A 16052-nucleotide genomic window follows, 5' to 3' on the forward strand; every position below is an offset into this window, starting at 1 on the left:
ATAATAACAATTTGTTTTTCTATTCATCAGTGATGGATATTTGATTTGTTTTCAGCTTAGGGCCATTATGAATAAGTGATGATACACATTTGTGTATCGTTCTTTTTGTGGACATATGTTTTCATTCTTAGTAAATATCTAAGAGGGAATTGTTGTGACGTAGTAAGTGTCCGTTTAATTTCATAAGAAACTTCCAAACTGTTTTTCTAAAAAGGTTGTACCATTTTATACCCTGCCAGCAATGTATGCGAGTTCTGGTTGCCCCACATCCTCACCAGCATTTGGTGTTGTCAGTCTTGGAATGTCAGCCATTTTTATGAGTGTGAAGAAAACAAAAATGTCTCTTTAATTTGCAATTGTATTAGAAACTCTAAAAATTATACAGTACAAATTACTGTGTATGATTTAGGGATATCAGAATTAGCATATTCCTTAATGAATATTGAAAATATTAAGTGTTATTTTATATTTTACCATTTTTAGAATCCCTAATCACTGATATGTGTGTATGACACCCACTGATGTTTCTATAGGATGCGTATATATATATATATATATATATATATATATATGCTCATGTGTGTGTGTATATGCATATTTATTCTCGTCTCCAGTTTTCTTGTTTATTACAATGTCCTGAACGATTTATCTTCTTTCATAATCTACCATGTCTCTTAAAAAGCAGGCTCTTATTATTGCTAATAGTTGAAAATATCTGTGTACCTAGTTAATCAGAGGATTATATCAGTAAAATGAGAGATTCTTTCCTGAAAATATACATCTTTATATAACAGATTTAGGATTTTTAAAATTGGGTATAAAGATACTACCAGTTCGGTGATGGACTTTACAAGTTAAAGTCTTTTCTACAAAAAATGTATTTATGGGTGATAATCATGTCTATCATGAAAATAAATATTTTGATCATAACCTCTCCAGTGATTTACTGACATTGAGGGGTTGATATCCTGTAACCCAGCTAGTGTTCTATGTGACTGGGTTAGAGATCAAAAGGGTAATGCTTCTAATATTCATGGAAGAATTAGGTAGTAAGCTAGTTGACTAAACGTGTAATCAAAACTTCTCATCCTAGGATTCAAACAATGGCTTTTCTCATTTTGTAATGTATGCCTGTGGATCTTTGTGTACTATTGCCTTTAGAGATAACAAATTTTCACAGAGTTAGAAAGCAATAAAATACACTTAACAGTAAATCTTTACTGAGTGTAGTTTAATCTTTCTCTGATGCAGAAAGCACTTTATAATTTTATAGCTCCACATTATTGTGAATGCCAGTTATTATATTGGCTAAGAGCAGAAGTGATGTTGAATCAAAACTATGTGCTAATAGAATCTCGGACTGGGAGAGATGGATGTGTGTTTACCCATATACATCCCTTTATTTTAAATTAAATATGATTTTTTGCCATTCTCATTTCCTCCTAGGTTTCCCCCCCAGCTTCCCCTCCCCACCCCCGCCCAGGCTTCTCTACTTTTTCTGAATTTATACATCACTCTCAGTTTCCTTAACAAAATTACAGTTTCAGGCTTTCTCTATGTGAAAACCATGACAAAGTGATTTTATAGCCAGTTCTGAAAGTGACTAAACTTGACAATTGTATTTTATGACAACCTCTGCTTTCATGTCCCCGGCCTACTTTTATATCAGCATTTTTTTTTTTTACCCCAAATATGAACAATTTCGTATCTCTGCATTGGTTGAAAACAAATCCCTTTACCAGGAAGACATTTTAATGGAGAAGAGCATGCTTCCCTTAAGTCACCAGAGCCTTTACACCTTAACTCTGTAATATTCAATTTCTCACTCACCAAGAACCACAGCCTTTTTTTTTTTTTGGTGGTTTGTGTTCCTAGGGGTTGGGGAAGAATTAGTATTATGGGACTAAACCAGATTAGGGGGGAATGTGAATTAGATTTGGTAACAGATGGTGCTGTGGAAATTAAAGGTTCTTTGCGAATGGAAGCGACAGCAGCTTGTTTCTGTTCTCTCAGTCTCTCTGTTCATGCACTTGATAGATGGGTATAAATCACAACAATCCTGTCTTGACAGCCAATTTCGAGAATTTGATCTGGTTAAAGACATGGCTTTCGTGCTCCACTCCCCAAAACCTGCTTCTACTTTATTTTTACACAGCACCTTGTCATATTTAGAAAAACAGACTCACCTGCCTCTCCTTAATGAAATTTTTCTTAATTACAGTTTTAGCTCTTTAGTGTTAATTAATTTTCCATTCAGCCTGAATTTTCATAATATCTCTGAGGGATTTTTCCTTCTCTTTTTTTCCCCACCGTTTTTACTCATGCATATGCTTTTGTTGTTTCTAAAGATGCTTTTCACTGTCAGAAGTTCTTATCAGAGACACTATCTGAGAATCCTAATTACCAAAATCATTATTTGGAAAGAGAAAAGCTTTCACGGGAAGTAGTAAAGTTATCAAATCAGAAAAATTTTTAGAGGTGTCGGAAGCAGTCACCCAAAGAGCAGTTATTTCAACAAAATTGCACGAAAAGGTGAGTGACCAGCCTTTTTTTTTTTTCTCTCTTTTTGGCTGATAAGAGCTGCAGAAATGTCTGCTCCATCAGCTAAAATAAACCCCACCAAGTAAAAACATGTGACCACAATGTGGCCGAACCAGCTTGCGTCTGTGTTGACCTGGTGAGGATCTAGGAAATGTGAATTAAAGTTCAGAGAATCTAAATGAGAGACTAGAAATTCCAAACACATTGGGTGGACTCTTTACAGCCAGGCCCTCAGGTCTGACCAGCTCGGGAGAAAAGAACTAAAGTTGCCTCTGACACATCCACGTGGCATTTGGGCGCACAACCTGTCAAGGAAAAGGAAATAGAAGAGAGGAGGAAAAAAAAAATCACTCCAGAAACGAAGATTCTTTGAGCGAGCAACTAACAGTTGGTAGAAATGAAGCTTCCTACTGGCAGTCAAATCAAATGTAGTAACAACTCAAGGGCTCCCCGCTGCTTGCTGACAGCGTGGTGTCACACACTGGGACAAACATTCACTTAAACGCTGATTGCAGAGAATTGCCCTTTCTGCCAACGCCTCCCACCAAAAACGTAATGAGCAAAAAGAGAACCATTTCTAGGAAAAAACCAAGAGTCCTGCTTCCTGGATCCCACCAGATGATCGTGGCACTGTTTGGCCTTCGGTCACCCGCTGGGAAGGATTCCTCAGTTGACTGTAGTTGCTGTGGTTGTGTTGTTATGTAGCAGGTTGTCGGCTGCATACTTTTTCTTTCTCCTGAAGCACGTACATGCGCGCGCACGCGCGCACACACACACACGCACACACACGTGCACTGCCCTAACCGTGAAACTTGGCTAAGTGCAGTAGCAGCCAAGGAAACAAAAGGAAGTTTGGGAAGTGTGCTTTCATGCAATAGCCCTTGCTCTCAGTCTCATCTGAGTCACAAGCCAGCATGGGTTTTATTGGAGTAAAATCTTGGGTTGGCCAAGAAGTTCGTTTGGGTTTTTTTTTAGGCCAACCCAGTAGAATTTTTTTTTTTTTTTTTAATGGCAGCAGTTATTTTAGAAAGCACGTGGGCGCATCCTGCCATTTGACCAGGGAGGATGAGGGTCAGAGTGTGGTAGAGACCGGCCTCAGGTCACACAGCACTGGGTCCCCGGCTAGAACCACATTGCTCCTCCCTCTAGCGCTGTTAAGAAGACACAGTTTGCTGAGAAATGGAGGAGAAGACAGACAAGGTGTCGGAACCCTGGTGTCCTACATTTTTTAATCAGTTTTTCAGAATTGAGACTAAGAGTCAGAAATTTTTCTCTGCACGTTTATCTTTGGACCTTTGAATGACAAACCACAAGCGAGTCCTTCCGATCTGAAATCCCGGCCTCTCTGTGGCTTCCATTGTCTTCGCTGGATGGTGTCCCACTGCTGAATAATCTCTTTTACAAAACCCATAATGCTGCAGAACAAATCCTTCGTCATTTCCATGGCTTGAATTAAATATATATGTTATTTTTCATTGCCTGCAAGTAGTGGCTTGGGTGTTTAAGCTTCACCTTCTCTTCAGGCAACTAGCTCAATGAAATGTTTTCTTTTAAAGAAAGAAGACAGAGGAAGGAGTCTTAGTATTAATAATTAGCTGATTTCCCCTCCTCCACACCGCCCCCCCACTCTCCTACTTCAGCTGAACAACACCTCGTACCAACAGAATATCATGTTAACCTCTGCTATCATAGATCACCCCCAGACCAGCTGCTTTGGCATCCAGATGTTAACTACTGCAAACTAAGCTATTAAGTTAAAAGTATAAATATAGTTTAACCGCTGTCCAACAGGGAAAGATGTGGTTTATTATCTGTGGCGGTACGATGAATCTCCCTCTCTAACATAGAAATGTTCCAATATGCTCGAAGCAACCTTTATTTCAACGGTGATTCCTCCTCAGCAGCTCAGCTTTCTCACCACTGTGATTCACCCAGTTTCCGGGAATGTTTCAGAGTTCCACTCCAGAGGAACTGGCCTATATCTATGGAGGCAGCTGGCTTATTGGTCATTGTAATTGCTTTTGCAAAACATTTTCTTAATGAGTAAAGGGTGACATCAATACGATGATCTCAATATCCTTACATCAACTCCTGGTAGCATTCTTATTTCCTCTTCCAGCGTAGCAAAGAGAATAGGAAAGGGAGATTCAGGCAGCCTGAGCTTTCACTGACCTGGATTTGATTTGTGAACTCCATCACTGGAGTGTGTGTGTAAAGCATCTATATTCGATTTTTAATTTGTAAAGATCAGTGCATAGACTTTCTATGAGTTGAATGTCTGTTTATTTCTCCTCTAGCGAGATGCCTTTAGAAGGTCTTCATTTAGCTGTCAGTCCCCCCGCTGGCGTGTCGGCTTTTTCTCTTCGGCGTGCTCCTTGACTGCTTGAAAACGGAATTGTCTGAACACAAGCAACCTTTATTGATCCATATTTCTGTTTGAAAGACCAGAGATTTGTAGAAGGAGGAGACTATTTTTTTTCTCTAGAAAGCTTACTGCAGAGGAGGTCTGCTCATGGCGTAGTAAATCTCTAAGACCGAATAAATGTTACATTCAGCATATATCATAAGCTTCATTTTGATGATTTATCTTAGGTAGTTTTTTACCCCATACTCACCGTTTTTTTTTCTGGCAGGGTCCCCACCTTGTGCCCAGGGCTGTTTCACTCTACCCTGGAGATAGTGATCCGGTCAACACTTGGGCATTTCCTACATCAAGATGTAGAGTACACGATTCTAAAGCCCTTCTGGGCCTCTGGCTTTTGGTCCCAGGGGAGTAACTTGTGTAAGGAAAGAACTGTCCTTAGGGATTGAAGATAAAATGCTTGTTTTGCATCTCTTGTGCATCTGAGTCGCTGACTAGACAGTTCTTGACGTTGTCTTCTAATATCCATAGGTGTCCTGGACTTGGGCAGTTGTGAGGATATAGTTAATTAAGCCGCATTAGGGCAAATATACACACTTGTTAAAACACTTAATTTGCCTCAGTAATATTGATTACATGGCAGAAGTTTGTTTAAACTGAATGGTATTTTTTTCCCCTACTGTTACAGTCCTTGAGTGCAATCTGTATAATAGCTAATAGCCATCATCAGTTAAATATCATGTTAGTTGTAAAGTAATGTCATAAGAATTGATTTGGACTTGGCAGTGGAGGAGAGCTCTCCCTTCAAAGCCAATGTAGGTGATTAGCCAGAGTTTTAAGCAGAATCATGGTTCATATAAACTGTGTATATTTTATAGACTTATAGCTGCTCTATATTACATGAGAGCCCATTATATTAAAGAAAAGCTCAGACGGTTAATTATGCAAAACATCATGTATGCAATTACCCAGCATTATTATGCATTTAACAGTCTTATTGATTTGCCAGTAGCTCGCTTACTGTATTTAGAGCTATAAACAAGGGAGGCGCACCCCCAGATTGACATAGGTCCAAGAAAACAAGCTAAGGATGAATTACACTAGTAAGCGCTCCTGCATCAGATCAAATCCTTCAATACAGAAACTGTCAACAACTGTAATGAGCAACACATTGTGATATCACAGGACCATTTCTTTTCCCATTAATAAAGTTTATCAACCAGGAAGCATCAGAAATCACCTGGTAACGCAAACTGAAGCAATTGCAATTTCCTACATCTAAAATAGTCTGGATAGCTTAACAAGGCACTGGGCAGTGGCCTCTGGCTGGAATGATACAGTAAGATAGGATGCAGGCACTTTCTAACGCATACACTTAGAACAGCCCCAGTGTGAATAGCGCATTTCTCTTTGCTGAAAAGGAATGGAATCCATTTCCCTTCCTTTGTTTTAGGGACAACAGCAGGAGGAAAGGCACAAGGTTTTATAGGTCTTTCTCTATATCCGATTGGATGGCCAACCATCCTGGATTGTCTGGACTAAGGAAGTCCCAGGACATGAGACTTCAGTGATTAAATCAGGATAGTCGACCAACCTAATTTCAGAGCAAAATTGAACACTGGAGCCCTAAAAGCAGATAGGGCTTCAGCAAGGTCCTTCCTGGTCATGGTTTAGCCCTAGGTATGAAATTATATTCCTGGGGTGCTTTCAACGACTGGCCAGAAATGAGTTCCAAGTCTCCTGTTTTTATTTGTCCTAAACTTCTTTGCTTAGTGTAGCACGCGTGGCCCTTGACAGAACTGGGAAAGCGTTCAGCTTAGATAGAGGCTCCGATTTGTTACTTGAAGGAGCTGGCCCCTGGTTCCCACACAACTTAGCTACATCTCTTGTCAACAACTCAAGCATCAGCTTTGTGGGGAGCTGTTTGCTTACTCTGGTTCTAGACAGAGTGAGTTGCAAAGAGTCTTTTAGACTAAACGCACAAGTTATTTGTTCAAAGAATCAAGAAGCGGTATCACTAAATCATTGTGATCATGTTATGCAGACCTCTGTTCCATTAGATGGGCCTCCACGTTTATTAAAGAAGACCTAAAATAGTATCTAAGTGTGTGTGCATATGTGCGCATGTGTTTTAATCTTTCTGGCGTGTGGGTCAGGATTTACAATTCCTTCTTTACAATTAATGGTCTCCTTCTGTTAGGTTAACCAGGCAGACCTGAAGATATTTCTTATTAAAAGAAAAAATCCTCTCTCTTCCTTCCCCAACTAAGCCAGTGTACCTTAATGCAATGATGATATGTTAGACCCAGCAGTTGTCAAAGCAGCGTATTACTGTGATGCCATAATGACACCCTGTCTCTGTAAAGTAGTCATGTTTTCTCAAATCACACGTTGCACCGTTGATTTCTGACATGACACTTCATTCGGTTGCTTTCTCTTTCTTCAGCATCACCATTCTTTGACAATAGCAGCTGGTGCCCATTTTGTTACTAAGTGATTCACATTTTGCCACTTTACGAGAGTGCAATTAGTTGAAGCAGGAGAGAAAAAAAAAAAAGCTCATTGTAAAGTGGCGTGCTTGGAGTTGTAACTCAGACTGCCAGCGGAGCTGCTGGGGTCATGAGCTTGGAAGCCTGGGCCTCGGGGAGCTGCTGCCTTAGTCTTGGAGGTTTTCTTCTTAAAGCATTAAAACAAAACCCAAAACCTATAGGCTAATAAAAGCTTCTTATTTTTTGAAACAAAAATACTTAAATATTCAATCTGGTGATTTCGACAGGTAGAAAACCGACCAATCCTTATAACTTCATTCCTACTTTGGATAGGTTAAGTGATGAGCGATAGGACTTTCGATAACCTTCCTTTCCAACCCTGAAATTCTCTGATTCAGTGAGAGAACTAAGGATTCTGTCTTCTCTCTCTCTCTCTCTCTGTCTTCTCATATTTGTAAGCTTGCAGGTTTGCTGGCTCCATTGTTGTTATGTAAAACTTTGAGATATAAATTGATAAAGTGTTTGGAATTTATAATGATGATGGGTACCTTTTCGGGCCCTTAAGGATGACAAGGAAGAAAATAAACTAGTGAGTTGTTTAGTTGTCATTTATTTAGCCTATTTAGGTGTCTGTCACTGAAATAGGTATAATAAAATTTCAAAAAATCTTTCCTTGGTGTTAAAATCAGGAAGGCCAAAGAAGAAGATCTGTACACATGTGTTGCATTGATGCACCACTTTTTTTAGGAGGGAAATAAAGTAGCAAATGAACTCAAGTTTGGTATAAAATTCAAAAGATGAAATGCAGCTGCTTATTACAAACTTTTATTGGATTGGCCAAAATGTTCGTTCGGGTTTAGGTAAAACTAAAAGACACATTTTTAACTTTCACGAAGAACTGTTGAACAACGTATTCACTAACCGAACGAACTTTTTGGGCAACCCAATAGTTTGGTGAAAGGGTTAATAATATTTAATCATATATAAGCCTATGGAACGTAGGCTTAAGTCCCTTCTGGGAAATGTAGACCACTCTGGACACCTACACATTGCCCAGAAATTCACAGCAATTCACTCACAGTCATACATTTACCTGGATCTAGGTAGCCTCTCTGAAAACAAGCTTGATAATTATAATATAAATGGAATATTAACTTACAGATTATCTTGTTTTCCCCCTCCAGCAGCAACTTATTGATTCTTATTCTTTTTGTCTGTCACTTTCTCCCTATACATGAACACCTGTACGTACAGTTAATCAACTGTCAAAAATTACATTTTTAAATAGTCCAGCAACCAAGAAGCTTTATCTGCCTGGTCATTAGTATCTAACACCAAAGATAAATTTTACTCTTGCTAACCCTTAAGCAAGGCTGGGCGAGAAGTTCCTATGTTGAAGCAGGATCATCAGAATTTATATATAAATGTATATATATGTATAATATATATAATAGAACATATATAGAATATATATAGAATACAGAAGACTATATCTCAAACTGTATTGAAAATACTTTCTAAAGCACTGCAATGTCCCTGGCCTCTGGAAAGCTGTTATATCCCTCAAATTTAGTTTCTTATAAAGAACATAAATGTTGTTCTTGACATGGTTGTTTCTCCGTCCAGTTTATTCTCAGGGTGTTCACTCAGAGAAGATTTTTAGAAAGTTGCTTCTCTTTTTCCCTTGTGTCTCCCATCATTTCTCTTAAAATAATAAAATAAAAGCAACTCTACAGAGCCTTTAAAATAAATATTTCCCACATTTTCCCAACACATGTTATTTCTGTTCATAATTCTTAACTAAATTTAGATTTTTATTAATCCAATGTGACCTAAAATTTCTGCGTTAACAGCACAATGTGGAATTGGGCTTATTCTCTTTGGCTCCAGATAAAGCCATCATCTTGGAAATGGCTCTTTCTGACAAAAAGGTGTTCTTTTGAAATAAAGTCTTATTCACTACATTCCTCTTAGAGTTAATGTGAATTTTAGTGCCTCTAATTTTAGATTGAAGTGAAGTCTAGAATAAAACCCACCAGCTGACAATTGAATTTATAGATAGTTGTGAATATCTCAGGCTTGAATAATAGAGCTGTAGAATTTCAGAGACAGAGAGGGAGAGAATTAAGACCCACTGTAGTTTTAGGGTATAATGTAATGGTGTCTAGGAAATGTTCAGTGTAATGAGCTAAGTAGTAATTAGGAGACAACTGTGTTCTTTCAGATTCTGTTTCGGTGTCACTCCAAACCCTGGGGAGGGTGACTCAACGGGGTGGCCTTGTAGCCAGCGTGGTGGCTTCTTCAGCCACTTTTCCACTCATGGGTGAGTGTGAATGTCATAGAGCCTCTGTGTGTGCCAGCTCTACCCCTCTGTGCTTGGCTATTTAAAATCATCAGTGAACACCTTGAAAAACTCTCTGTTGGCTTCAGGACATTTCCGCACTGGACTTTGGAGTCAGCCCTGAGTTGAAATCCCGACTCTTCCACTTCCAAACTGTATGACTTTCAGGAAATTGTTTGATGTCTGAGGCTCTGTTTCCTAAAGAGTAATACCTCCCTCACAAGGTTGTCTTGGGGATTAAATGAGGTAATATTTGGAAAGTACTCAGGTCAATGCCTGACATGTAGTAAGCACTTGATAAATGGCAACTCTATTATTATTTCCACTGGGCAAAAAGGTATTCATTAAGGAAGCAGTTCATGTCTGAGAAGAAACATAGAAAACCTACAGCACCGATCCAGCATGTTCACTTTCCTTTACAGCTACAATGGCCAGACTTGTGTAGAAGAGATTGCCACTGTCCAAAGGCTTCCCCGACCACTTGAACTTCCTGAATTTTCTTGCTTCCATCCAGATTATTGCAAAGTTAGGGGCTGAGATTTTCGAGGAGACAGCTGGCTGGAGACACCCAATTTTTCAAAGACCTTAACAACATGCATTTGACACATAAACATTTGGTGACTTTGCAAATAACCCTTCCATAAATAGGAGGGTGATTCCTGGCCTTGTTTCTCAGTCAAGAGTTCTGCACATTTTAGAAGTCCATGAGAAAACGCCCGAGGGAAAGAAAATTGGGATAAAATTGAACAGAGACAATCCAAGAAAAGAGAGAGAGAGAAAAGAAGGCCCAGGGAAAGCGTGGTCTGTTTTGTGATCAAGCAGCTCAAAGCAACTCTCCTTGGGAAAAAGAAAAAATGATTAAGAAATGGTGCCTCGCAGGCAGATGGCGAAAGAGTTCATTGTCGTGGCTGTGAGAGATTCAGTGCCGGAGAGAGGAAAGGGGAGCGACCGTGGTTTAGTACCCTAACAACTTCTAACTGTAGTCTAAGATCATAATGTATGTGCGAGCAGTCCAGTAATTATAAGGTAATAAGTGAAGTGGTAGAGTAAGTGCTTTAAATTAAAAGGAATTTGCAGGGCTGCTGTAAGTCAGTGCCGACCCGCTTTCTTTCAAACGTTGACTTGAGGAAAAGTGCTTAGCCCAGGGTGCAAGCTGGGAGACAAGGAGAGCGATCTATTAATTACAGAGCTCATTAACAGTGACGGGGACAAGGCAGCAGATGCGGGAGGGAGCGGACGCCCGGTTCAGGCTGGAGGGGGCTATTTTTTCTTTCACTAGTTGTTGATGAAAGGACAACACAAGTGGGTGGGCGAAAGCAAGAAGATATTTTTGTGGATTTCTCCTTCCTGTTTGCTTTCTTCACATCCTGAGTTTGCTTTACTTTAGAAAGAGGCACAAAACTTCCAATGGGAAATCTGCTAGGAAAGAGGCAAATTCTTGCTCTGGATGCTTTGCTCTTGAGACCGCCTTCTCGGAACCGTTCAGTGAACATTCCCTGATAGGAAATAACCATATTTTTCTTCTTTTGAAAGTAACAGAACAGTGGGGGAAGGGGGCACCCGGAGGAGAGCATGAAATTTGTGCAGTGATAAAATATCATTAGATTTATAGTGAAAGAGATAATTGCATCCCTTCGGTTATCCTGTGACTACTCCCCCAAATTCGAGTGAATGACCATTACCCTGTGGGATTCCCATAAATCAACTTTCCACTGGGAAGCAATTATCTAAGTTTGTTTCTCAACTGTCACCTCTTCTTTCTATAGTGGGCTCTCAGAAGGTTCCTAGAGACTTTGCTAAAAGGGGTTTTGCACTATGGCGAACCGGAAAGAAAATAGGACCAATTATATCTTTTCATCTAATTACCTCTTCCGAAATTTAATCACTTACGGGTCTGACAAAGTAAGAGGGGCAGTCTGTTTCTTCTAGATAAGAGAGAGAGTTTGTTAGATTAGATGCTTCATCATATTTCCTTTTAGGAGGTATGATGTTAAAAGACCAAAGGAAGGGGAGAAAAAGAGACCATCGCAAATCTCATTTTTTCAGGGCAAAACTTGATACATCCTTACTTTGCTGAATATGAAGTATCAGGTTTATGGATTCACAGGTATACTGAAGGCTCAAATGGCTTTTAGTGATTCCTCTCTTCAACAGTGGCAAATCGCACATGCAGACACGGACACATGTAAACACATGTACATATTTATTAATCAATGCTGGTGATCATTTCACTGTTTTGTGGGCTCTAGGAAATAATCCTTAAATATTGGCTAGCATTTTATCCTTGATGTCTTTCTGTATCGCTAAATGTCTAGGAAATAGAGCAATTTAATTAAAGAGGCAACGTGATTGAGGATATATTCCCTGTGTGTCTTAGATCAATAAAAGACACAGTTATGCTTATGGAAGCGTGCTGACAAACAGTAATTACAGAGCTGAGGAATCATCTGTTCGGTCTTGACAATAAAAGTTTAGTTCTGCTCATAATAAAATGACTGCAACATCAGAAAATGGAAGAGAAAAGTAGAGTGAGGATAAGGGTAATTTTAGAAGTGATATGGACTTTGCAAATTACTCCTCTTCCCTGGCTAAATTTAGAATCTAGAGAGTTGATTTAGATATTGACAGTGGTTCTTGAAGAGAAAGGTAAAATGAAAGGAACTGGATCTGTTAGAGCTTTTGTTTATGGCCTGTCTGGGCACTTTGATGTAACCCTGTCACGCCCTTATGCTGATTACCTTGTTGTAGAACAAGAGATATTGACTAGAGAATGATGTGTAGTCCCTAGTTCTTATGCAGCACTCTCAAAGAGCAATGTCTTTAACGTATGAATTCTTCTCTCTTTTTTTTTTTTCTCCTTTCGATCTTTTTTTTCACTTTCTCTATTTTTTCACCTTCTCTTTGTTTCTACCTCTTTTGGTATCTGTGTTTGACACTCTCTCCTCTTTCTCTCTCTGTTTGCACCTCCCTAAACCTCAGGCTTCTCTGCAGAATGTCAAACAAAGATCGACACATTGATTCCAGCTGTTCGTCCTTCATCAAGACGGAACCCTCCAGCCCGGCCTCCCTGACGGACAGCGTCAACCACCACAGCCCAGGTGGCTCTTCAGACGCCAGCGGGAGCTACAGTTCAACCATGAATGGCCATCAGAACGGACTTGATTCGCCACCTCTCTACCCTTCTGCGCCTATCCTAGGAGGTAGTGGGCCTGTCCGGAAACTGTACGATGACTGCTCCAGCACCATTGTTGAAGACCCCCAGACCAAGTGCGAATACATGCTCAACTCGATGCCCAAGAGACTGTGTTTAGTGTGCGGTGACATCGCGTCTGGGTACCACTATGGGGTAGCATCCTGTGAAGCCTGCAAGGCATTCTTCAAGAGGACGATTCAAGGTGAGTGAGGGTTGCACCTGGCGATACCCACCCTCCTCCAGCCTCATGTGATGGTTGGTTGGTTGGTTTTCGTGGTTCTGGCCCTTGTTAGTCAAGTTGTGCATTCTTAATTCTATCTTGAGTACAAAATAGAAATAGATGAAAATTGATAGTGGAGGGTTTGTAGAATAGACTCCCCACCCCCCCACCCCCCCATCCCCGCATATGCTCCCTATCAATTCCGCGTTTACTATCAAGCTCTAAAGATGGAATGATAATAAGCTATGGGTGGAGTTTGAAAGAGCACAGCTGTTATTAGAGCAGTGGGGGTCTGGATAGCCACTGAACCGATGCGCACTGGACAAATAGTGCTTTTACCTCTTCTGTTCTTCGTATAGCTGAAATGATAAATATTTTAGACCAGTGGTTTTCAAAGTAGAGTGTGCATCAGACTCGCCTGGAGAGCTTGTGAAAATGCAGATCACCCACTCCCAGAGCTTCTGATTCATTAGATCTGTCTTGGGTAGGGGGTCTGAAAATTTATATTTCTAACAAGTTTTCAGACGATGCTGATGCTGGTCCAGGAACTACACTTTTGAGAATCACGTCTCTAAACAAATTTAATTTTCTACGCCCTTCCTTCTTTTCCTGTGGTTGGATGTATTTTCCCCACCTTTTTAATAAATTTGTATGAAAAAGCTTCCAAACTGTACCAAAATATAAAATATGCTTCCAACGTATGTAAGACATACCCAAACCTTTATAGATCTCCGGATTTATAAATAACAATATTATTTCCCACCGAAAAATGTAGAAAAACATGACTAAAATTTGTATGTGACCCTTTAAACTAGGAATCCACAAATACAAAACTCAGCTCCTTTTCAAAGCTATAGATATATATCTTACAGAAAATTACATTTCACTTGTTTAGATCCTTTGTGATACACTTTTGAAGAAAAGAGAGGAAGGAAAGAATCATTGTTTATTGAGGATCCCCAGCACACCAGTGATTGTATTCTGCTCTGCTCCGTGGTTTACAAAGCGTATCTTCTGGGAATGTCCTGGCGGTCCAATGGTTAGGACTCCACGCTTTCACTGCTGAGGGCCCGGGTTCACTCTCTAGTCAGGGAACTGAGATTCCACAAAGCACATAGCATGGCCAAAACAAAAATACCCAAAATGTATCTTCTTAACCAGTTATAGATACAAGTGTGTTTTCCCTCATGTCAGTGGTTCTCAACCTTGCAGGCTCACAGGAGTCACCTGGAGACATAAAAAAAATACTGATGCCTAGGCTCATACCTCCAAATTCAGAATTAATTGGCCTTGGGTGCAGCCAGGGCAAGCGGGGATTTATGAAAGCTTCCTAGTTAATGCTTCATCTAAAGCCGAGGTTAAGAACCACTGCACTATACTGTGCTGTGTTCTGTGACAGTGCTTTTGAAAGTGTGGCCGCTCTCAGTATCACCAGGGAATTTGTTAGAAATGCAGATTCCCATCCTTCATCCCAGATTACCTCCGTCAGAATCCCTGGGGGAGGGCCCAGCAATTCGTGCTTTGCCAAGCCCTCCAGGTGACTCTGATGCTCACCTGAGTTTGAGAACCACAGCTCTATTACCGTGTTGCTGCTGATTTACCGCTGACAACTCTTCTTTGTCGTCTACTGGTCCCTTGTTGGACATAACTGAAATCAGTTTAATAACTGTGTGACATGCTTACTGGTTTTTAAAGTGCAAAGGAGATGATGTTTGTTAAACTCTAATCCTTCTAAATGTTTTAACAAAAGGTGATTCTGAACCCCTTTATGAGCACAGAGAGTAATCTTCTACCCTTTCCTTTTACGAGCATGTGGGCGGGCAAGTCTTTTCACCCAGTAGCACTGAAGATCAGTGATTGTCCTGAGTGGAACAGGTGGTACCATCTCCCATTGCTTTTGTGCTGTCTATTACATAATCACTTCCTTGATGTATGGCTGATGAATACACAAAGAGTTAAAGTGCACAGTTGTTCAAGATATCATAACTCTTACATAATAGAGTGGATCTATCAGCCTAATCTTTTCACGGCCTTTCATAGTTTTAACGGAAGAACACAAGCCAAGTTAGTGTGGCGTATGTATGAATTACCTAAATATTTTAATAGCTGTATCTTCATATTTAATTGATCACCATAGCCATATTTTATTAGCATTTTCTTACAAAAATCCTTCATCCACTGGATCTTTATTTTCCTTCTTCTCATTTATAAACTGAAGGCGTTAATACCTACCTCAAGGAATGCTTCTGGATAAAGTGAAATACAAAATCACATGTAAAGTGAGTAAATAAACAATGATGATCTGTATGCAAAGCTTCCTCCCACTTTGGGGCATTTGAAAGTATCTCTTCAGCCTACTTACTAGATTGCAAAACTTGAGAATGAAAACACACTTCAAATCTTCGGGTTCCTACCACCCATTGTCCAACAGTATTAGAATATGGATGCTACAGAACATCTCAGATTTAAACTGTTAGTAATTTGGTTTTGTTAATTCAGTTTACACAGCTCGGGGTCTAACTACACAAAGATAAGGGAGTGTTTGGGGATAAATTAACAAACACTGTGTACGCTGGTATAAGCAAAATGGTCTCAAAATGAAAATCACTCCCATTTACTCAACAAATATTGACTAAAAACCTACTGTGGGCCTGGCACTGTGCTGGCCTGAGTTTCAGCTTAGCAACACTGTGTGAAAGCTTGGTTCCCAAAGGTTTGTGGATTGCAGTGAATTCCTCCTATAAATGTCTCCTGCTTTGAGGGAATACCAAAGTTTTTTGTTTTGGGAGGGGGGGGGATTGAAACAATGTGGTCCTCAGTATGTTTTCCAAAGATAGGACAACTATGTGAAAACATTTCCTGACAGTTGTTTAAAAAAAAAAAAAAAGAAAAAGAAATCCTATCGC

General features: G+C 39.9%; 1 protein-coding gene across 6 annotated transcripts in view; it reads left to right on the plus strand.

Annotated features, from left to right (window-relative positions):
• Positions 1 to 16052, plus strand: part of LOC102999060 (cyclin-Y-like protein 1) — a 785789-nt gene that overhangs the window by 587954 nt on the left and 181783 nt on the right. For all 6 annotated transcript variants that reach the window (XM_057541093.1, XM_057541096.1, XM_057541087.1 and 3 more), the window contains one exon: positions 12713 to 13128. In XM_057541093.1, coding sequence (XP_057397076.1) covers positions 12713 to 13128 — 416 coding nt within the window. The remainder of the gene's footprint in view (positions 1 to 12712; positions 13129 to 16052) is intronic.

Source organism: Balaenoptera acutorostrata, chromosome 1 (genome assembly GCF_949987535.1).
Source record: "Balaenoptera acutorostrata chromosome 1, mBalAcu1.1, whole genome shotgun sequence".
In the NCBI taxonomy this organism is placed as follows: Eukaryota; Metazoa; Chordata; class Mammalia; order Artiodactyla; family Balaenopteridae; genus Balaenoptera; species Balaenoptera acutorostrata.